This window comes from Aythya marila (genome assembly GCF_965140915.1).
Source record: "Aythya marila genome assembly, chromosome: 7".
In the NCBI taxonomy this organism is placed as follows: domain Eukaryota; kingdom Metazoa; phylum Chordata; class Aves; order Anseriformes; family Anatidae; genus Aythya; species Aythya marila.
This window is the reverse complement of record NC_139048.1, coordinates 32552271-32574291: the sequence shown is the minus strand read 5'-3', so window position 1 is coordinate 32574291 and position 22021 is coordinate 32552271. Positions and strand designations below refer to the sequence as shown.

The 22021-nt window shown below is 52.3% G+C and overlaps 1 protein-coding gene across 1 annotated transcript in view; it reads right to left on the bottom strand.

Moving 5' to 3' along the window:
• The window catches only part of CDH23 (cadherin related 23), a 129166-nt gene extending 107623 nt beyond the window's left edge, over nt 1-21543 (bottom strand). Inside the window, exons 1-3 of the mRNA XM_082765371.1 lie at nt 21490-21543; nt 14222-14293; nt 12571-12648 (exon numbers count right to left, since the gene is read on the bottom strand). Of these exons, the coding sequence (XP_082621497.1) occupies nt 12571-12648; nt 14222-14288 (145 nt within the window). The 5' untranslated portion in view covers nt 14289-14293; nt 21490-21543. The remainder of the gene's footprint in view (nt 1-12570; nt 12649-14221; nt 14294-21489) is intronic.
• Between the last annotated feature and the right edge of the window lie 478 nt (nt 21544-22021).

The following is a 22021-nucleotide window of genomic DNA, read 5'->3' as shown; positions in this document are numbered from 1 at the left end:
TGTGCACAAATACCACCGAGGAGTTCACGGCTGCCGGCGCTCGCTTATATTTCACTGTCACCACCACACTATTATTTCTGCTGGGTGACTGGTGCTGCAGCTCCAACAGGTGCTGTAGAAATTGGGGTAAACCTTGAAAATACAACTTCATCCTGCATGTTAGAAAAACCCCATGTATTTGTCATCCCAAGGCAGCCGAGTCATGCTGTGTAAGCTCTCTGCCATGGGCTCTCCCCCTAGGATTTCCCAGGTGTTCCTCTAGTACGGCTGATATACTAGGGAGCTAGTCTGGCTGCTCAGAGCAGGGTCCAGCTGTGGAGCAATTAATTCATGTTCGTTACCCACAGCACACAGCCCTGTCACTGCAGCTACCAAGGCTGGGCACGGTAGGAGGTGGCAAGGAGGGGGGAGCCATTTGCCTGCTTAATTTGTGCCAATATTTGGCCATACAACAAAGGCCCCGTCAGGTAGCTTGGCCACCAGGATGACACCACCAAGGACCAGACCACCAGGCCACCTCCTGCTCTATTTCTTAGTCTTCCTCCTTTTTGACTGGGTACCAATTTTGCAGAGCACCAGCTTTAACAAAATCCAAGATGCTGTCCTTGAGAATGTCACCAGGAGAGGCTCTTCTCCCCACATCACTTCTCCATGCGAGCTCCTAGGGCATGCCCAGGAGCCAAACCCCTTCCCCATGGCCTCAGCATCCTCCTGGTGGGAAAGCTGCCTCGGATGAGGCATCATACAGCTCTCATCTCCCCCTAAAGCATGCACCAGCCTGTCCCTTTGCTGGCACAATGGATCTATCCAGACAAAGGAGACTTCTCAGGCTTAGTCAGGGCAACGCGAATAAATCCCATGAATCATTTATTCAGTTGATTTTGGCTGTCTCTGACTGTGCAGAAGCAGACCACAAGTTTCTCCAGCGTATTCTTATTTAAAACAATAATCTCTGTGGATAATTCGTCGTCTCCAACTTGTTTAGGAAGCAGTGGATTATAAAACCCGAGCCACTTTGGAAGGACACAGTTTTCCTGTTTAAAGGACTAACAGGAGTAACTCCAGCTTATTTTTTGCCTTTTATTAGTACCATTTGGCAACGTTTGTGGCACTACCCACAGCCCTTGAGGGCAGCGTGTATGGACCACACAAGCTGCCAGCCAGAAGAAGCAGCCCTACAAACCTGCCCGTGCCTTGCCACACTCGTCCAGCTCATCACAAACTCAGAGATCCACCCCAAAAAGAAAAGGGCCTCTTCAAAGCACAGAGGAGCCAGATTTGCAGCCCCTGCTCCCAGCGCCGGACCCCCTCCTCTCCCTCGTTACGGATGAGGTAAATTAGCTGTGACACTCATTAGCTGCAGCTCCTAATTAGGGAAAATTAATATTGGTTTTGATAGAAGTGCTGGCTGAAGCTCTCCCAGGCAAAGGCACTCCTGACCTTGCTGTCCTGCTCAGCAGCCAGTTACCTGGCACAAAGCACTTCTTGTGGGGCCAGCGGGCTGCAGCCACCTCCTGCCCCAGCATCACTCGAGGGAGCAATTTGGGGAAAAGCCCTTGATTTTCAGAGGAGTTTGAATGGTTAATGGGGCTGCCACCCTCTCTCCAGGTTTTAGGACCATGATAATCTCTCTGGAGCAGCATCTGCCATCCCTGCCTGCCTGCAGCTCTTCCTCCTCCCTTTGGGGAGGCGATCCCAGACCCTCCTAACCCAGAAAAATTGCCCAGGCTTACTGGAGGGCTCACCTGCCACCAGCTCTGCTCCCAGTTCAAAACAATAATGCAATACAAAGACAACAAGCGTTTAAAAAAAGAAAGAAATAGGAGCAGCACCCCTTGACCTCGTCTCTGCTCTCAGAGCCTGGACCTCCAAAGGTGGCTCACTGACACAACAGAGCTAAACAGGAGCAAAACACTTGCTATCAAAGTTACACGTAAAAAAAACACTGTATTATTCACATATTAATAACAATAAAGATGTCAGGCTGTCAGATAAGAAGTTAATCTCGTTCAGAGCCCAATTAAAGATGCCATTACCCAACCACCTGGGGCTGCTTCGGCTTTTACAGCGTGGTGGGTTTAGGGATAACAGGGGCAGGACAGGCAGGGACAAGCCTCTTGCCCAGCCCGCCCCTCACAACCATTTGTGCCATTTTGCAACCAAAATCCACCCCGGAGCATCCCCCTCCTCTGCCCCTTCCAGAGGATTCTTGCAGAATTTAGAGGATTCTGCAAATTTTTATGGTTTCTGCTGGAGCATCCTTCCCCAGTGCGACGATACCTGCCAGGGAACTTTATTTTTCTTGCTGTCGTCTATGCAAAGCCCTAATTTATGACTATTTCCACAACTCCACTGAAGCACTTGTGTAACGGCTGCTGTGCTCCCCACAACCCATCCCTCCCAGCCCCGAACCTAACGGGCCTGCAGACAGCATCCCAGCGGCTGCAACAGGTTTCTGTGCTTCCCCACGGGGAAAAGCATCATCTCTCACCTAAACATGCTCAATGTTGAATACAAACAGGCATCCTGGGCTGAAATGAGGGTACAGGGCACTTGCAAAGGGCTCATATTACCAGCTCCCTACTTTTCCATCCTGCTGAGCTGAGTTTTACACTAATGTTTTAGTCTTTTACACCAAAATATCATTTTATCTGGTAGGATGTGTTTAATTTGATGCAGCGGTCAGATGGGAAAAGGAGCACTTCCTGAGTCAGGCTGCCTATCCACAGTGCTGGTGGTTTTATATTCTTCTGCCATCTCTATTTCTTCCCCTCTGTTTCCCAAAATCATTAGTAACAAACATTAATCTCTGCCTGCGAGCACGCTCCTCGCTTCTCCCCTCACTCCGGATTGTTTGTTATTCTCCCTAGGACCCTCTGCATTTCTAAGCCTCTTCCCCCAGCCTATTTGTAATTTAACCATTTAAAACTGAGCAGCAGAGTAGGAAACGAAGCCACGCTGCTGTTAGTGTAAGGGCACTGAGCTCTGTGGGATGAGCTCCCTCCTCGAGCCTAATATTCACTTAAAAAAAATAAAGAGATTCCTCCGTGCTCAGGTAGAAAAGGAGGAACCCAGGACTGCATCGCCCCCTGAATTGGACAACCTGCACGATACAACGCGGGAGGCTCACCCGAGCAGGAACTTGACAAATCAATGCAGATGAATGGAATAAAATTGAGTTACTAACCATTAAATGTCAAGTGTTTGAAATCTTTCCCCCTTGCGTAAAGGGCAATACTAATAAATCTTTAAGAGAGGGAACGCGGCGCGCATTCACTCCTTTGACCACCGCTGCAAATTGAGCAGATGTTTTCATTGAATCGTCCAACAATGCCGTCTCGATCTTTTTTTTTCCCCCCGAGTGGTTACAGTTAATTCAAAAGCCATCAGCGCGCAGGAGCGCTTTGACAGGAGGAACCAATTTATTAACTCCTGCTGCCAATCAAGCGCATTAATCCAGCCGGCGAGGAGAGGTGCATTAGCACCAGGCTGCGATAACGTGGTTTAAAAACCACAACGTCAAGGTGACCACCCCAAAAATCCTGCACATCCCCCCAAATCAGCAAAATGCAACAAAACTGAGATACAACCCATCCCTGACACAGCCAACGCAGCCGAGGTGGCACTGGGGAGGCTGTAACAATGCATGTGTTGGCACGAGCTGCTTTACACAAATAGGATTTTGCCCTGAGAAGGGTTAAATATCCCTAATAACGCCCGCCAGGCTGGGGGCAGCTTTCTGCACAGACGCTTCCCAACAGCGAGGCTTTCATCCCGCAATCTCAGCGCACGGCACGCGCATGTGCTCCACAACGGCTCGCTTCTACCTGCTTATTTTTATTATTTTTTTTTTCCCCTGGAATGAGGACTAGCGAGCTGAATTTTCACATGTTAATTGCTTAAAACGATCTTGAGGCAGGTGGATTCGCCCATTTGTTTTTACAGAACCGACCACCAGGAAGCAACAATAGGAATGCAGAGGTGATGGGGAATAGCGAATACTTTTATTTAAAAAAAAAAAAAAAAAAAAAAAAAAAGTACTATTTCCATGGTGACCAGGTATGGAAAGTTTAATTAAAGGTTAATTTTTCACAAGTCTAGAAGCCTGAAACTGCTGCAAAAAGAGCAACTGTGGCTCTTGTGGAGTACCTTTCTCAGCAGCATGGGCACCCCTGGGAAGCGCCTCGAGCTGTTTCCCACCTTGCCTGGCTGGCTCAGGAGCTGGATGCTGCCTCCGTGCTATTTCATTGACAAACTCACGATGGTGCAAACTGCTGGATGCCAGCCCGTCTCCAAGCCATCCCTTCCCAGCAGCTGCCACTTCACTGCAGCGCCAGGCTGGGAGCAGCCTTTTCTTTTTTAAACTCTCACAGCCCAAATATACCAAGCTCCCAATCTGGTATGCGTAGGCCTGGTTATTGCTTCTTCTCATCATAGCTTTTTCTTTCCTTTTTTTTTTTTTTTTTTTTTTTTAGTTTTTATTTTGTTGTTGTTCTAAAAGGCCCTACTGATAGGCTCAGAGGGAAAAAACAGCTCACTTTCCCCAAAACTCCTCACCAAAAATAACCGTTTTCTGTGCAGGTATGCATTTCCCTATAGCACTGGGCTCCAGGTGGCCCTTAGGACATCCTGACCTCCAAGAGAGCTAAGTAACCTCCTGATCTGAACACACACATGCATCCACACTTATTCTGTATAGCTCCTTATATTTTTTTCAAGCTCTCCTGTGCCACAGGACATACTGAAGCCTCAGAGGGCCAGGACCAAGGTGGTGGGGCTCAGCGTGCCAAATGCACATGAGAGCAAAGCAGTAAAAGGAGAAAAGAAGCTGCAGCCTCTCTATTGCTGCTCTAAATGTACAACAACAGCCAGCACACTCTGAGATTTAACTGCTCGGCTGTGCCTATGGAGGAAAACTGAGGGTATTTACCAAAATCCTTCCTTTTACACAGGGTGCAGAGTCACAAGGAGGTGGCACCTGCATGGCGCTTCCTTGGGTTGACCTCTTTGCCCATGCCTTGTCTCCTCACTTTCTCCTCCTATTCTCCAGGTTTGGTGGAAAAAAGTGACCTGCTGGCTGGATGCCATGATCTGGGAGGTCTTTTTGGATCCAGACTACTCAGTGTTTCTGCCCCACCTTCTCCCCCTCCGTCACCCATAGCTTGCTCGCCCAGCAAAAAGCCAGCCCATGAACAAAGTCCCTACAGACAGCCCGGTGCAGGTAACTTGGATTAAAGCCACCAAAGTCACCTCATACATAAAAATGAACTCAGGCCTCATTACCATAAGCACACATCTTTCTGTTTCTTTTAAAAGGGGTTTGCCACCATGCAGGAGCTCGCAGGCGAACGTGAGGGGTGGCGAAATCAGAGCTGCAAACAGTTTGATGAAGTTACCTAAAGCAAGGTTAACGAGCCCACACTGCAAACATACTTTGCCTTCTCTCCCTCTTCCCCATTTTAAACGTAAGCATTAATTAGCAAAGCAAATATGAAGATTTAAGTGATTGATGAAGTGATTAATTTAATGAAGGGGCTCTTTTTTTTTTTTTTCTTAAGGTTCCTGGTGTTGGGAATAACTAATTCCAGAGCCTAAAGTTTTCATTTCTGGTGCCTTATTTGCTAAAGCTCAACAAAAGGTTTCGTCGATGGGCCTTCTCACAACAAACAGCAGCAGAAGGGCTCATTAGGAGAAGAGAAATCCCTTTTAATCAGGCTTTGTGAAATATTCCTCAAATATTTGTTGCTCGTTAGGGTCGATACAAGCCCGGCCCTTCGTAGAGCACTAATCGGCTCTGACCCAAGAAGATTGCAAATCCAATTTTAGACAGTAAATAGTCAGCAGAGGGTAATATTGCTTTCAATTAATACTGGAGATGAAGGTGATGTTCTTACAGCTTGCGTTTCCAAAGGAGAACAGTCACTCGCAGCCGTGCCCGTAATGAACCTTGCAAAAACAGACTTTGTATTCAAAAAATACCTCAATCTCCCTCACAGCCAGAGGCCAGCATATTCATCTCGAATTATCCCTTCGGAAAAGGCCAAATCACTTCTGCGAGCTGCACACAGGCAGGCACGCGCTCCCCTGCGGGGCTGATGGTGGGCACCCGGGGCTGCTCCCAGCAAGCGCACAGCTCTGCCTGGAGATCCCAAGGGCATCATCCACCCTACCTTGGACCCCCCGGCTGGATTTATCCCCAGACCTCCAGCTAAAAGCAGCCGGCAGAAAGCACGTTGAGGAGCCGAGGGTCTGCCTGCGCTTGCCAAGCCCCTTTTTCTTACCAGGTAAACAGCAACGACACAACCCCACTGCTTCTTACCTCTCTATAAGCTTTGCCCCTGCGTTGGTAGCACAGTGTGCAGGATGGGATGCTTGCCACATGGTCCCCAAACTGCGCAGCGAGCCAAAAAACATCCCCCACCATGCCCTACCCCCTTGTGCTGTGCGCTCAGCCCCCACCTGGGGGTTACTGACAAGCAGCAGCAGGTTTTTACCATCAACTCAAGCTGATTTGAGCAAAAAGACGGCTCCAGCCCTATTTCTCCACCCTATGCCTTATATACCCTGCCCCCCTTGCAGCTGCCCCCCAGCAGGGGCTGTTGTTGCTGGGCTGGGGGAGGTCCTGGGGCTGCTGGGCTCTCACTTGCACCTTCCCTCCTTGCCTTTTGGGAAGGCTGCTGGCTTTTCTTTGGAGCATTTGTGGAGCCCTTTCAGCACTTAAGGCAGCAGCAAAGTAATGCAAAAATAAATAAATAAATAAATAAATATGTAAAAGCAGGGACAGTTTTCCTGCTAGCTCAGCGTGGGGAAACAGCTTGGCACAGCCGGGGCTGCAGAGGAGAGCTGCAAGGCATGGCCAGAGCTGAACACTGCTCTGGAAGGAGCACAGCTGAAGGGAAGGCAGGTGGTATCCTCAGCGATATCGTGCATGGGTCCCCTTCCCCAAAATGCCACCCTTTTTCATCAAACAGCCCTACCTTGGTGGGCTCCTGCTCTCCCCACCCCTCTAGGAGCTGCCACAAGGCTTTGGAGCTGTGGCACACCTCCTGCACTCCCAAGTAGCACCTCATTCAGGCCACAAGCCTTCATGGCTTTTAACCCCACGGTGCATGCACACGAAGTGAATTTTCTCTTTTTTATTATTGGCACCTGGTAGCTGAGCAGGAGGGGCACGACAGCACACCCCATGCAACCTCCCCAGAAGCCACATGCCCTGCTCGTGGCTCCATCCCGCGGGGCTCAGAGGCTCTTTACGCAGTCAGGATGTCAAAACCAGAGCACCACAGCTCCTGTCCTTCCAGCTCTGCACCAGGGAAGTGCCACCACGTCCCCAGCAGATGCCTCCAGCTGCGGGATCAAAGCAGCAGGCAGGGCTTAGATAACCCTATCTCCAGCAGCAGCTTGAGTGGCCCGGCACCCCCGGGGACCTCACCCGGGTGCCAAAGCATCTGCCTGCTCAGGACCTGCGCTGAAAGGATGCCACGGAAGAGATGATTGCCTTGGAAACTGCAGCCAAGTGCAACGGGGAATCCAGGCAATCAGAGGGATACATCTATCGGAGGGACACGACGCCTCCAAGCCACACTCACCACTGGGCCACCCCGCTTGCCGGACAGCAAATCCCTCTTTCTAGCCCCTTGGAAAGCAACCCTCGGTCCCAAAAGGCTCCGAGTGTCCACCACAGCTCCTTTTGATGAGCTTGCTGGAGAAACAGCCGCATGCTTCAGAGCCCAGTGTGGATTTTCCCAGAAAGCCAGCTTTTCTCCCCAATTCCCTTCGAGAGGAGAGAGCAGCATGCTCGGTGCTGCCTGCCCTGGGCGGGCTCCAGCTCTCAGAAGTCAGGGCCTGGGTTGCTCCCTGCAGAAATTCAGGCCACGCCATCACAATCCTCCTGGCCAAAGCTCTCCTTCCTGGCTGCACTGACATTCCTGCAGTGGCAGTGCAAGTTCCCAAACGAGACGGATTTTTTCCCCCAAGCATCCCCACCCTGTTCCCGAAGCAGGAGCTATTTGCAGCGTGTTTACCAGCTCAGCAGAAGTTCCATGCAGCAAATGGGGACAGAGGCAAGCTGTAATACCTCCCGTCAGTCACCTGCTCGGAAAGCACAGCACCTGCCCTCGGGAGAGGCAGCAGGGCCAGGAGCAGAGCACGCGTCCTCAGCCCAGGAGAGGATGCAGCCGGCTTTGGGGCTGAGCATCCCACCAGGTGCTGGAAGCCTCCTGCTAATAACGCTCAGAGGAGAGGATCCCAGCAAGCTGGAGGGGCCAAGAGCTGAGAGCCCCAGCTGCAAGCACTCTCCTACCCAGAAATAACGTGAAATAAAACAGCAGCAGCCCAGGCTGGAGTCCCAGGGGAGCCCAGCCTTCCTCCTGCTGGGCATCCCACGTGCCCTGAGCACCTCTCCTGGCATCTCCCCGTGCTCACGTTGCCCGGGGCCGGCCAAGACCTGCAACAAAATCCTGGTGGGTTTCCCTTCCATCCCTCATCACCTGACCCCAGCAAGACCTACAGAAGATGCAGGTCCTCCAAGTTCACTCCCCTCTCCTAGTTTGAGACCAGGTTGTCCCCGTGATGCTTTGACAAAGGGAAAGTGGGATTGTGCTCATCCAAACGGCCTTTGTCACGCAGTTTGCCGGGTGCTGAGGCATGAAAGCTTTCACAGAAACTCAGGTGAATCCAAGAGGGGTGGTTGTGAGGCTGCTTACAGACCCAATATCTTCATTTTCTGAATCCTGTCCTGCATATAGCAAACCCATTTTCTGGGTAATTAGACCCCAGTTGCTGCATTTCACTAATATAGCATTGTTTTAGGAGGGTGGGACCCCAAATAGAAGGAGCTGAGCCCCCACAGCTTTGTTTCTCCCACTGCCCACCTCAGGGCAAGCTTTAGGAGCAGCACCAGGGGCAGCCAAGGGTGCCCATCCTCCCCTCCTCATATCCCTCGGGGCAAAACACGGCTCCTGCCACAAGAAATTTAGGTACTGAATACCCCGAATTCAGCCCCAAAACATTCTCACACCTTTGTGCATCTTCAGGAGCAGAAGCACCACTTGAAGCCTGGGCTGAAGCTCCCCACCTCAGTCCCCACCTCAAGCTTTCCCCCAGGGATAGCAGCAAATACAGCCCCCCCCAGGGCTATAAAAGCCCCAGCAAAGGTTTGCCACGCTGATCCACACCTCCTGAGGAACCCCTTCCTACAGTAACACCACCTCCTCGTGATGCTGACGAAGAGCATCCCCTCGCCAGACCTCTGGCACTCCACCGGCGTCGATATCCACGCTGCTCTCCATTACCCACCTCTAAAAGGTGTGGGATTAAATGAAATGGCCCTTGGAATGATTTTGCTTAAGGCAGTCAGTAGCACAATAAAGACAGACAGTCCCTCTCCTGGAAGCTCGCTCTCCCAGGGCTGTTAACCAGCTATTACTTTGGGTGGAAAACACCTCGATTTGGCTACCCGCAGCTGGCGCGGGCTCTCCTGGTGCCCCGTTTCCTCTGATGCATTGGTCCAAATAGCAGGGGAGAGTCAAAAAAAACAGCACACCTCTCCCTTTATCCCCAAATTCCCATCATCCGTGATGTCCCCAGCATCCACACAACATGTTTGTGCCCCAAGCATCCCTTCATCACCCTTCCTCCTCCTCCTCCTGCCCTCCTGCTCTCCCATCCCCGTTCAGTGTCTCTCGCCCTCCTCCCGCTCACGTTCCAGATTCCCCCCGCTCCCCCTCTGCCTGTGTGTGTTTCATTACTTCTGGGTGAACTAGCTGACTAGAGGGTCAGTCCACCTGAAAATTGCTCTCCCCGGACCTAAATGAAACAGATGGGCATTGATGATGTTTTCAGAGGAATTAATCAGCCCGGGCTGGCGGCAGCGCCAGCAGCTCCGTAGTCCCGATCTCGCCTAATGAATTCCGAGCTCTCCGTCTTAATAGCTCCTGACAAGACTAATTTACTCCTGTAAGTGATTAGAGGGGGAATGATCTCTTAATTGTTGCTTAAGATTCCTCTAGGCATCGCACGCAGCGTGCGGGGATGCTCGTTTGGTGCTAGGTGTGCCCGAGCCCAGCCACAGGGAGGCAGGGAGAGGGCTGGAAGGAGGCACCCGGAGCTGGCTCAGCACCAAGGGGCCTCACTCCGCACAAGGATGGCTGAGCCCTCCCTCCTGCTACTGACACCAGCACCCGGTGCACCAAGCACTGGGGATGCTGCAGGAGGGTACCAGGACCTGAGGGGGAGCTTCAGACCTTGCTTGGCACATTGCAATCACTTTTTTTTAAATTATATTTTTCTGTAATTTCACTTTTAAGACTTCAAGAATCTACATTATTTCTCGAATAAAGGTGTCATGCATGGTTCTGCTACTCACACCCCAGCTGGGACACGAGAAGGGTGCTGCCAGATGATGCTTTTCCAGAGTTAACACGCCTAACTCTGACAGCATCGACCAGCAGCAGAGAAAACCAACAACAGCAGCACCGAAAAAGAAAACACAAATGTTGTTTGTCAACAGTTTCAAGGCTGACATTTCCCTCCGGTGCATCTGGGAACCAAATCCCAGAGCGCCAATATTCTTAAGAGTGAATTTCATTTCTGTACAACATCATACAAAGTTTAGGGGAAAAAAATAAAATCAAGCCCCAAAGTAATTCCAGGAACGATTTTATTCACACAATATCTCAACTGAGAAGTAGACTGTCAGAAACCTTTCCCCATTTTCCACCAAAATAGAAGTTCAGTCCAATTCCCATAAGGTATTTCAAGCTCAAGTACTTCAAGAGCTGTGTGCTTGGTCAGGAAGCATTTCCATTAAGCTGTTTCCAGCTAGTTCTCACTCCTACATCTGCACAGCTGCTTTCTTCCCAGGGACTTCCTCTGGGGCAAATTCAGCACTAAGTGTATTTGCTGAGGATGCTGGCAATCAGGGAGCACACTGGGGGAAGGAAAGGAGCCAGGTAGGAAATGACCGCTATGGGATGGCAGTAGAGGGGCTTGAGAAATAACACAGGCAGGGGGAAAAAAATAAAATTAAAAAAAATCAGAAAATATTCCCACTGCATTCCTTCCTGTCTTTGCATTGCTCATAGCTTGCTTCCTGCAGTAACGTGAGTAAAGTCACCCCAGCAGCAGCTCTGAGTGGTGTTTGGCATTGCAAATAAACCTGAGCATCGCTGCAGGACCGAGCTCTCCAGACAGGCTGTGGCTGCTCCAACAGACCTTTCCCTCAAGATGCTCCTCACACGGACCTCAGCAGCCAGGAGCATCTCTCCAAAACCAGGCAGCAAGACTCCAGACCCTGCCTACTTGCTCAGACACCACCCCAAACCCTACAAAAGCTGCAATCCGGGGGGAAGCTCGAGACAAGACAAAAACCTCTTGGCGTTGCTGGATGTGATGGTTGAGCTGAACAAGCATTAGAGGAGACTCCTCCAGCCCCTGAGAGCGCTGGTGACAGTATGGGCACAGCACGAGCAGTCTGCTGAGGCTGCCACGCAACTGCACGGCCAGAGAAAGCAGGAGGTGGAGGTGGAAGCACACGAGAAGGGGCCTCCATCACCTCCTGGCCGCCCTCCGCTGCTGCTCACGAGGGCTCACAATCGATTCCTCCAGCATTAAAAGCCAGTCATGAGCCCTGATTGAAGAGCACAAGTTTAATGGACTGAGAGCCTGGAAAGAGGCCGAGAACGACCAGGTCGATTTCTGCATTTACTACAAACCAATCACCAGCTAAATAAAGAAATAAAAATAAGCTACACCTGTCAATCAGAAGAAAACCAAGATTTATTATTATTTTTTTTTGCATCCAAGGGCACCAACACACACATGGACGTGCACCACGACCCTGCACACACTCCCAGGTCCCTGGCAGTGTATTCCAGCAGCTGCACGCTCAGGTATTTGCAGGACGAAAGGGAAAGCAGGTGCTGGGAGCAGGGCAGCATCTCAGCACCAGCCTGAGCACGTGGAGAATGGACCCAAGGCGGGGGCACTGATCTGTCCCTGGTGGTCACCACCTACTGCAGGGCCACCATGAGCTGTCCCAAAGGGACAAATGCACTAGGGCTGTCTTCCCTCCCCTCCAAAAGCTCTCCCAGCACACTCAGTTATGACCTGTTTCTGGAGATCCTGCTCCCATCCCTGCGCCCTGGGTGCATCAGGAGCCCGCTGCCACCCAGGACCAAGCTGCAGCAGCAGGGTAACAGCCCCAGGCCGACTGGGAAAACACCAAAACACCTCTCCCCACAGCACACGGGGTAATTCACCCAGCAACTAACAGCCACAAAAGGAAGAAATCAGCTTAATCTTCCCACCTGCAGAGTATTTCAAAAGACACTGCACTGAGCATGGAGAAGACCAAACCAAAAGCTCTCCATGGCAAGCATGTGCCCTCTTCCCATCCCACTTGGGCAGCCAGAAAGGACAAGCCATAACTTCAGCCACCAGTCTGAACCCACAGGCCAAAAGAGCCCCAAACCATCACGTTGAATTGCTGTTTTTTTATTATTATTTATTTTTAAAAGCCTTGCCCAGTGTGGGGTTGGCAGGCCCATCCCGCCGGCGCACAGCACTTACCCACAGGGGTGTCCTCGTTGATCAGCAGGTAGGTGTCGAAGAAGTAGTTTATGAAGTAGGGCAGCCGGTTGCCCCAGCCTGGGAAGAGGACAAAAATCAGATTTTTTTTTTAGTGGCCTTGCAAGGGCAGAAGAAGCTCAGGGCAGAGAGGGGGATCAGGCACCGCTGGCTGCAGGGATGGTGAGGGCTGCCCCCAGACCAACCCCAAACCCGGCTGCAGAAGGGCAGGGATGGCTCCTACAGAAGCCACGACCTTTCTTTTTTCAGCATTTTCCTTGGCAGGGTGGAGGCAGAGGGGGACCGAGAGCATCAATTATTGTTTTAGCGCGTGATTAATACCTTGCTTTGCTCCCACGGCTGAGAGCCTTTTGCCTTGTCAGCCATCCCTGCAAAGCCTCGCGCGTCTCCCTCCCTCCTCCCGCGGCACAATCGCCTTTCCCTCTAATTGCCTCCTTTCACCTCTAATAACCAGGCTCGCTTATTTCTGCTCCCTTTTTCAGGCAGCTGGAGGAGTGGGAGCGCAGCCCCCATGCCATCACCTCGTTAGGGACAGGTAGAAAGGGGCTAGAGGAGGTCTCAGCTCAAATCTCCCGTGCCTGGTTGGGTTATTTGGAGCTAATGGCATCTCGGGAGGCTTTGGAGCTTGCTTGGACCTGCTGGCCATCACAGGGCCAGCAGCTTCTGACGGGGCCAGGTGGCACCAAGCAGCCCTTCCCATAGGGTTCTGCACACTGCTGGGCTTCAAAACACATTTCTTAATGTTAGTAGTATACCAAAAATAAGTTAAATCTTCCAAATGCAGCCACGTCGGGCAGCAGAACACATTTAAAAGGCTGGTGTCCGAGCACACGGGAGCTGTATGCTGGAGCATGGCACTCAAGAGAGGCAGGAGCTCGCAAGGAAGAGCAAGGCTGTCACCTCCCACCCCAGGGGACACCAGCAGGCTCCAAGGGATCACCACCAAGGCAGGCTTAGGGGATAACACCCGAGGTGGTTTCACAACCTGGTGGCACGTCTGTGACACCAGGAGGCTCTTGTCCCGACATACACTTGTCCCAGAGGTGGCCAGGCTCAGCCCTGGGGTCCCCTGCCAGAAACACAGGCACCAAAGAGGGAGAGCATCCACCACAGCCCTGTCTCTGCATGCCCTGCGCTCTCCTGCGAGCTGGCACTTGCTCCAGCTGGAATTGCAGGAGAGCTTGAGCAGCTCGAAAAGGAGTTATTTCCCACACGGCATATATTACAGCGCCATTCAGGTAATCATTTTGCTGTTGAAAGCACAGGGAGAGTCCTGCCACGTGTTACAGTAATACCTCTGCTGTTAAACAGCTAACGAGCCTCCGGCTTCCATCCTCGCCTTTTGTCTGCTCCCTCCGACTGCCTGCAGGTTTTAGGTGCACGAGGTGACCAAACACCGTGCCTGCCACCACGTCCACCACCAGATGTGACCCCTTGAGCCCACACCTGGAAGTTGCCAAGGTTTTCCCCCTCTGATACACCAGGAGCATCTGCTGGAGCCGCCAGCACATCCTGCTCCTCCTCCTCCTCTTCCATCCCACCTGCCCTCCTCCAGAAGGGTCTGCCCAAAAAAGCAGCCAGTGCACGGCCTGGATGCCAAGCAGGACAGGTACCAGCCACAAGTCCTACTTACCCAGAGGGACCAGCTCCAGGGCTAGGAGGCACAGCAGAAGGTTGCTGGCAGCAGCGGGACGCCTCATAGTTCCTGCCAAAGGAGAAACTCAACGTTAATTTCGGACACCATGGATATTGCCTCTCCTACCCGAAGTGGGCTGGGGGACGCAGTCCTGCCCCAGCTGGCCCATTAGACACATGGACATTTTGCCAAAGCTCAGATTTTCTGCAGGACGCTTCACCGAGGAACCTCAAAGCACATCAGGGAAGCCAAGGAGCTGAACAGTTGCACCTCCACAGCTCGCTTGGTTCCTTCCCATTCCCTCTGCCCACAGCCACAGCTCCAGAGCGGGGTTTGCTGATGCCCTGAAGGGCCACCACCGCTTTTTTACCCTTCTCTGCAGTCCCAACCGTGGGCACTAAACCAAAGCAGAATTAACCCAGCCAGAGGACCCTACACCTACTCTCAGCCAGACCCTGAGCATGTTTTATGCTCACCTCCAAAGCACGTTCACCCATCCCCTGCAGGGGATAAGCCACGGGGATATAAAGCAGCCTCCTCACCCTGCCGGGGAGCCCCCAGCCCAGCCCCAGCACTGCAGGAAGGGGCGGAAGCTCCTCCAGGAGCCTCGGAGTAATAGCTACGTGTATTTTATTTTTACTGATAGATGTGTCAGAGAAGACAGTTCATAACAACTCTGTCACCGTTTCCGCAGAAAAGGCCTTAAATTCTAATTTCTTCAGCTATTTTACAGTGGGAGAGCCTCCAGGAGGAGAAGGGATGCACGCAGGTAGGAATAACAGCAGGGTGCATTTTGGGGGCACCGTAAGGGAATTCAGCATGAGCCTGGGAAGATATCTGGGGTCAGCACTACTTAACTTTTAGGATCAGTGTGCTGAACTCCCCCCAAAAACTTGAAGGTCCACAACACGGAATTCAAGCTGTCACCCCCAATATGTGCCCAAACTATGCATGCTCAAAGCACCGAGCCCCTTTGCACTGTGTAGGACAGGAATGCCACCGAGGAAAGCACTAACTTTCTCCTAAAGCAGTGCCTCTGTAAGCCCAAGTGAGCGGAAACATTATTTCCCAGCTTCACAGACCACGATTAAAAAGCAACAGGGCAGTGGAAAAACAATTTGTGTGATGCAGAAATAAAGGCGGCTGACAGCATCCCTTTCGAGTGTCATGATAAATCTAAATATTGTATATTCCGAGTCAGTCACTTCATTATGTAAGTAATTGCCTGAAATGTCATTTTGATTTTTGTCTGTCTTCATTAACAGTGCAGCTCTTCACTGGCTCTCGGAGACGGTTCACTCGAATATTGCAAATTTAGGAGCGGGATTGAGAAGTCTCGGGGGAGAACTTTAGAATTGTGACTAAGAGCATATTAAATTGCACCTTGTGCCTGGAAGAGGCTCTTTGTAGGGAGCCTTCGGAGCAGCACGCAGCATAATAATGTCCCTGGGCAAGTCGTCTCCAGGAACTTAACCATGGTCTCCTGGCTGCCAAGGCGCTAACGTCGAACCAGAGACTTCCCAACCGGTCCCCGAGGCACGGTAGGCAGCAGACAACGCCGTATTAAACAGTGATGGATGCGAGTCGGAGGAACCTCTATGGCTCTGCAGACGGCTGCTTTAGGAGTTGGGGGCTTGGAGGTTTAGGAAGCAGCTCCAGACCAGCAGAGCTTTTTAATCCCACCCATCCCAGATGCCTCCTTCGCTGGGAAATGCCGCGGTTAGGGGTGCGGCGATGCTGCGCAAATGGCACCCACCACATTTAGGAGTGAAGTTATCATGTATAAATTGCAGGGAGCACTAAGCACAGGACACCACCATGGTTTTCCTGCATGCTGGCTCATGGACAGACCAAATAATTGATGAAATCACGGAATAATCTCGGTTGGAACAGACCTCGAGGGTCACCAAACCCAACCACCAGCCCGACACCCACACATCTCACCTCATCACTCCCTACCGAGGCCCCCACGGGGTGTTGGAAGCTGCTACTCCTTCGGCTCTGGAGGTGTGCAGCTCCAAGACAGACCCCACAGAAGGTCCCCATACCAATAACACATCCATCAGGAGGATCCCACCTGCCTGGCTAGGAGGAGCAGCCACCAACCCCTGCACACTCTGCTCCGAACAGAGCTGGCAGCCACGCGCCCAGAGCCCGCCAGCATCTCCCCTCCAAGAAATACGGACGGGAGCAGAGCTGTGCCGGGGCTGTGCATCACTCCCGGGGTGCTCGAGCATCGCCTTCCAGGCTGTGCACCTGTACCGGTTATTTTTACACACGCTGCTGGGGGGCTTGCATAGCAGAGCTGTTTGCACGCACACAAAACACCCGTAATTGCCTCCATCGGAGCAGCAGCGGCTGCGCCACGCTGCCAGAGATGCTCTCGCATTCAAGCCGCTGGTGCTCCCAAGCAGCCCCCAGCCCCTTTTCCCCCCACCTGGTCCCCTCTCCCCCAGCCATCGCCGCAATATCCACGCCTCGAATTTATCACGGCAGCCTCCCCGTTAGCTCCGTGCTGTTCCAGGAGCATAAAGGAGAAATGAGAGTGTAAATCAAAGCGCCTCCCCCATGGCTTTTTCATGCAAGGAAAAAAGGTACACAGGTTCTCTGCTCCTTCCCCAAAAGCATCTTCTCTGGGGACACTGAACAAACAACTGCTCTGCCCCATGGCTGGTCCCCAAAAATCAGCATTCAGCGCTGCCTACCAACAGCATCTGCTCCTAGATGGACTCAATTCCCCCCCCCCTCCCCGAGATGCTCTATGAATCCCATCACACCACAGGGCACTGAGCCGTGAGGGTCACCACCAAACACATATGGGAGAATCCCCTCCTAAAACCCACTGCAGAGCCAAGGTGGTGCTGGTGGGGGCTCCCCACAGACCCCAAGCCCTCCACCCCAATCCACTACCACACATCCCAGCCTCTCCATCCTGTCATTCCCCCGGCCACAAGCACTGCCGAGAATTCACTTCTTCATTTAATTCCTTATGACTCCTTAGCTAGGTCTCCACAATAACTAGAATTCAAAAGGTGGGGGGAAAAAAAAAGTTAAATTTTTTTCCCCCTCCATGTATTGGCATGAGCAATACACAAATCATAATTCCTAAAAATAATAAATTGCAGAACAGGGTAATCAGAAGTAAATTGATATTGATAAATAAGCTTTTCTTCCACGCAGTAGGTGGTTTATTTTAATCTAATGAGTTTTATATTTTCTGAGCTTTCAGATTCCATGATGAAGAGCCGTCTGCGCTAGAATTACGAAGCACTCTGAAATATTGTAATTTTATGGCTCATTTTGTCAGGACTCTTGAAAATGAGATTTGTTCCCAGTGAAAAAACTTGCCCTTTTTTATTCTATTCCCTGCGGCGAGGGGAAAAATTCCCCCGTTAAATAAACACGGGCCAGCACCTCGGCAGGGAGGGTGTGTGCCCAGGGAGCACTGCCGCACCTGGGGACAGGGACTCGGGATGCTGCCTGCTTTCCTCTCAACGCCCAGAGAAAAGCTTCCCACATTTACACCAGCTCAATCCTCTCCCGAAACAACGAAAGGAGTTGAAATGTTGGGAGCTGCCAGAATTTTTTTTTTTTTTTTTTGATAGGAAATGAGCATTATCTGCAAGACAGTGTGGGCTTATCGGATAACCAAAGGCTCCGGTCCAAAAGAAAACATCCCATTTGAGCAGAAACGTCTGGACTTCAGTCCGGGCAAGAAAACTTTGTCCCACTTGGAAGGGAAACGAGCTCTCCAAGAGCCATAAAGCAAACCCAATAACCCCATGGCCCTGTACAGGCAGCAGGCTTCAGCTGCGGTAGCCCTACAGAAAGCCATCTAGGAACAGAGTTGTGGGGCTGAGCATCAGTTGTACCTGGCAATATCAATATCAGGCAACATCCAATCACCCTGGGGTCTTTGGGAAGGGGACACATCCCCTGCTGCAGCATCCTTCCTCCGTGAAGGCACCATTTGTCTTGGGTCAATGGAAAATGCCCGAATTTTATTTATTTTATTTTTGTCTAGGGCAGCTCCGAGCCTGCAGCTCCAGTTGCTACGATGCCTGGGGTGACTAGCAACCATTTTCCATCACAAAACCTCTCCCAAGCAGGAGCAGCCCAAAAGCAGGAGGTAAGGAGACCAAGCCACCGGGCTCCCCAACAAGGAGCCGAGGTGGTGGAGATGGAGCCACCAAGGAGCAGATGGTGCCAGCATGGAAAGGGGAAGTGGAAAAAACAGCCAAAAACAGAGCTTGGCAGAGACAGGGCTACTTAGGGGAAAAAAATATAAGCCCTTAGCCTCAAATGGTGCCACACCAGACCCTGAAAGCAGGAGGAGCAGGATGAAAATTGAAGGTGTCCAGCACCCCTGGAGCTGCTCTGACAAGGGGCAGCTCAGCACCCATTTGTCCAAGCCTTTGCAAGACCCCAGCCACAGCTGAGCACCCTTTAAGGTGCCCAGTCCCTGTCCTGCATGCCCTCCTCAGAGCTGTAGCTCCCCAGGCACCAGCAGCCCCTGATTGCCACCAGGAAACCCATTTCCCTGGTGATTTTAGACCCCTAAAGGGCACCTTTCTCCCCCAAAGGGTATGCAGGTGATGCAATGGCTGGAGTGGGGCAAAGCAATTCAGATTCAGGATGGAAGAAGCCTTGCTGAGAGCCACGGGACCACAAAACACTGGAAGCCAGGCAAAAATGCCGTTCCAGCCCCTGGAGATCACCGAGCCCTGGGTAATATTCCAGATATCTGCAAGACTTGGATGAGCCTCGTGGAAAAGCACTGGGACTCCCCAGCTCAGCTGCACAGCCCACGAGCTGAAATAGGATCCTGTAGCAGCGCGAGCACAAAAGCATGAATCTTAAATATTTGTAGGTCTCGGGCCACAAAGGTCCCAAACTAACCCTTGTCCTCCTGCAGTGTTGTTGAGGATGTTACCAGAGGAAGCAGGATGCTGTAGGGAGAGGAGTTCTAGGACACACACTTTCAACTACTTGTGCTCAGACCCCAAGCAAGTCTGAAAACAAATCTCCAGAAAAATTTGGAGAGAGCACAGCCCATGCCCAAATACTCCTGCAGAGCAGGGCTGCAAGCAGCTGGGATGCTTCCCACCCTAATGAGAGGCCACTGCCCATCAGCAACTCAGTCCCACAGCCTCATTTACAAAGAACCAGTGCTCGAGACCAGCTGTGCCAAATATTTCAGAAACACGATAAATTCAGCCCTTTTGAGACATCCTCACCGCCCTGGCTGCTCTGGGGGAAGTTCTCCCTCATTCTCTTGTCCCCATCAAGGTGGCAGGGAAGCTGCCAGACCTCAGGCTGGGCACCAGTTGGGAGCAGCAGAAGCCATTCCTGGTGCTACCACCCCTTTATTTTTGGGTACAGCCCCTGAGGGACATGCAGCCTCTCCCTGAGCTTCGCCTAGGTGCCCTTCCCAGGTCCAGGCTGGCTCCGCAGCTCTTGCTTCTTGAGAGCATTGTTTCTCTCACTTACCACCAAAAAAAAAAAAAAAAAAAGTGAGAACATCAATTTTTACAGTTGCCCATAAAGGGAATGTTTTACAACTCGCTCCTAAAGCACCACATCGTGCTCTGATGACACGCTCTCGACTCCGTGCCGCAAAGCGCACGGCGTGCCCTCTGAAACCAGAGCTGGGGAGGGAGGGGGTGGCAAAGCAGAAAAAAATTCAATTGCGAAGGGATTTCCTCCCCAGGAGAAGGGGGAGAGGAAACATTCAAGCTCCCTCCCTCATCACCCGCCTGGATTTTGACAAAAGCAGCTTTCCCATGAGGTTGGCACACGGAATAAAGCGTGCTCCAGCCCCTGCACCGACCTGTGCACGATGCGCTGGGGACATCGCGAGCACCCCTACACCTGTCCTGCCACCAGGAGGGCTTTGGGGACCTCACAGCACAGCAAAACACAAGCAAACGACACCAAAAAGGCACCAGCATGGAAAACTTCCCATTCCAGGATAACACCCCACCAAAAAAAATAATAAAATAAATAAGAGGCAGCTCAGGGAGGCGGTAGTGGTTGGCACAAGGGTGCTGGCAGCACCATTGTGGGTTTTTTTCTTTTTGGCAGGTCTTTACTACCAGCACCACAGATTTTTGTATTTGTCCAATTAAGCACCAATAACAAAGCCCCATACCTGTATTTTTAACTGTGACTGGGCACAGACTCTTATTTACCTCCCTGGAGCATCCCCAACCTTCGGCATTGGATCAGAACAAGAGGGTCGGTGCTGGGCTGATCAAACCAAGGAAAAGCTGTCCCTGCCTCACAACCTGAGCCCTCATACTGAAGCCCCAAGTCCTCCGGTTAAAAGAGAGGCTAAAGTAATTTAGCTGGCCGTTTTTAACAGGGAGCAGACCACGCTCTTGGAGTTTGAGGATTTTCTTTACATAAAAGCTGCAGCCGGCTCGAAGCTGGAGATGCCTGGGCAGCACCAAGCTGGATGCGGACGGGGGTCAGCTTTTGAGGTGGCCAGGGAAGGATTTATTTAAATAAAAGAGGACTGCCCGGCTTTGTCAGAGATTAATGAAAAGATGAGCAAGCAAAGGAGTAGGGGAAAAAAAAAAATCTTAAATACAGCATTTTCTCAAGAAATAACAAGAAACCGCTTGGGGCGAGTTCGGCGCTTTGTAAAGCTGTTTTCCCGTTTAATATGGATTTTGGAGGGGATTAAAGAAATCTCTTTCCTTCCAATTGAGCCCTGCTTGGCCGCTGCCAGCCCCGAGCACCCCTCGGAGGCGGCTGCAGCCCGGCTTTAACTCCAGCCTCCCGCACGCTCCCGCACTCGCTGCCTTTTGCACAAGTTCAGCCCGGGAAAGTTGACAGCGTTTTCCTCCTCCTTTAATCCAGGCTCGAAATCACAAAGCGGGGAGGGGGATAAAGGGCTGGGGAGGGGGTTGCTTTGTGGTCTGGGGTCAGACCAGCAGCCACAAGCCCCCCCCCCCCCCTTTTTTTTTTGTTTGCCCAAAGGGAGGAGAACTGAATGCTCTGGCTCCTGCCATGGAGAGCACGGCGCTGAATCCTCCCTAGCTCCTCTCTCCCAGCCACCCCCCAAAAAAATAAAAAAAATATATATAACAATAACAGTGAGGATGCTCACCCCAAACAAGTTATCCCCTCGGCAAAACAAAGACGCTGGGGAGAGATAAGGGGGCACAAAACCGGGGGAAAAAAAAGGGGGGGGGGGACAGGACATCCCCGCGCATCCCTCCCGTGCAAACCCACGCGGTGCCCGGCGGGGAGGACATTACCTGTGGCGGGGCGCTGCCCTTGGGGACATCACCTGTGGCGGGGGCCGGTCCCAGAGCCAGCCCTGAGCCCCCCCCCGGCCGCCAGCCGCGCCGCCGAGCGAGCCCAGGCAGCGGCAGCAGGAGGAGGAGGAAGAGGAGGAGGAGGAGGAAGGGGTGGGCAGGAGCCCGAGCGGCGCAGCGGAGGCTGGCGCAGCGCCCCTCGCCCAGGTAAGGGGGGGGGGGTTCAGGCCCCCCCACCCCCAGCAGCCTGCCCCAAAACCCCTGCTCGGCACCCCCAGGGGCTGGGGACCACGCTCAGCTCCCCGGGGGCGCAGGGTCCGGCTGGAGAGGGGCCCCTGCACGCCCACCCCTGCCTCTTGCGAAGAAACTTCAGCCCGGGGAGCGTCAAGTTTTGACCCAGCCCCTTCTGCCAAGCCCTGCGGGTGCCGTTTCCCCGTGCTGGCAGGCCGGGGGAGCAGGGTGTAAATCATAGATGAGCAGGAACGCGATACGGGCAGCACCGCGCGCTGGGCGCACAGCGGGTGCTGCTCCT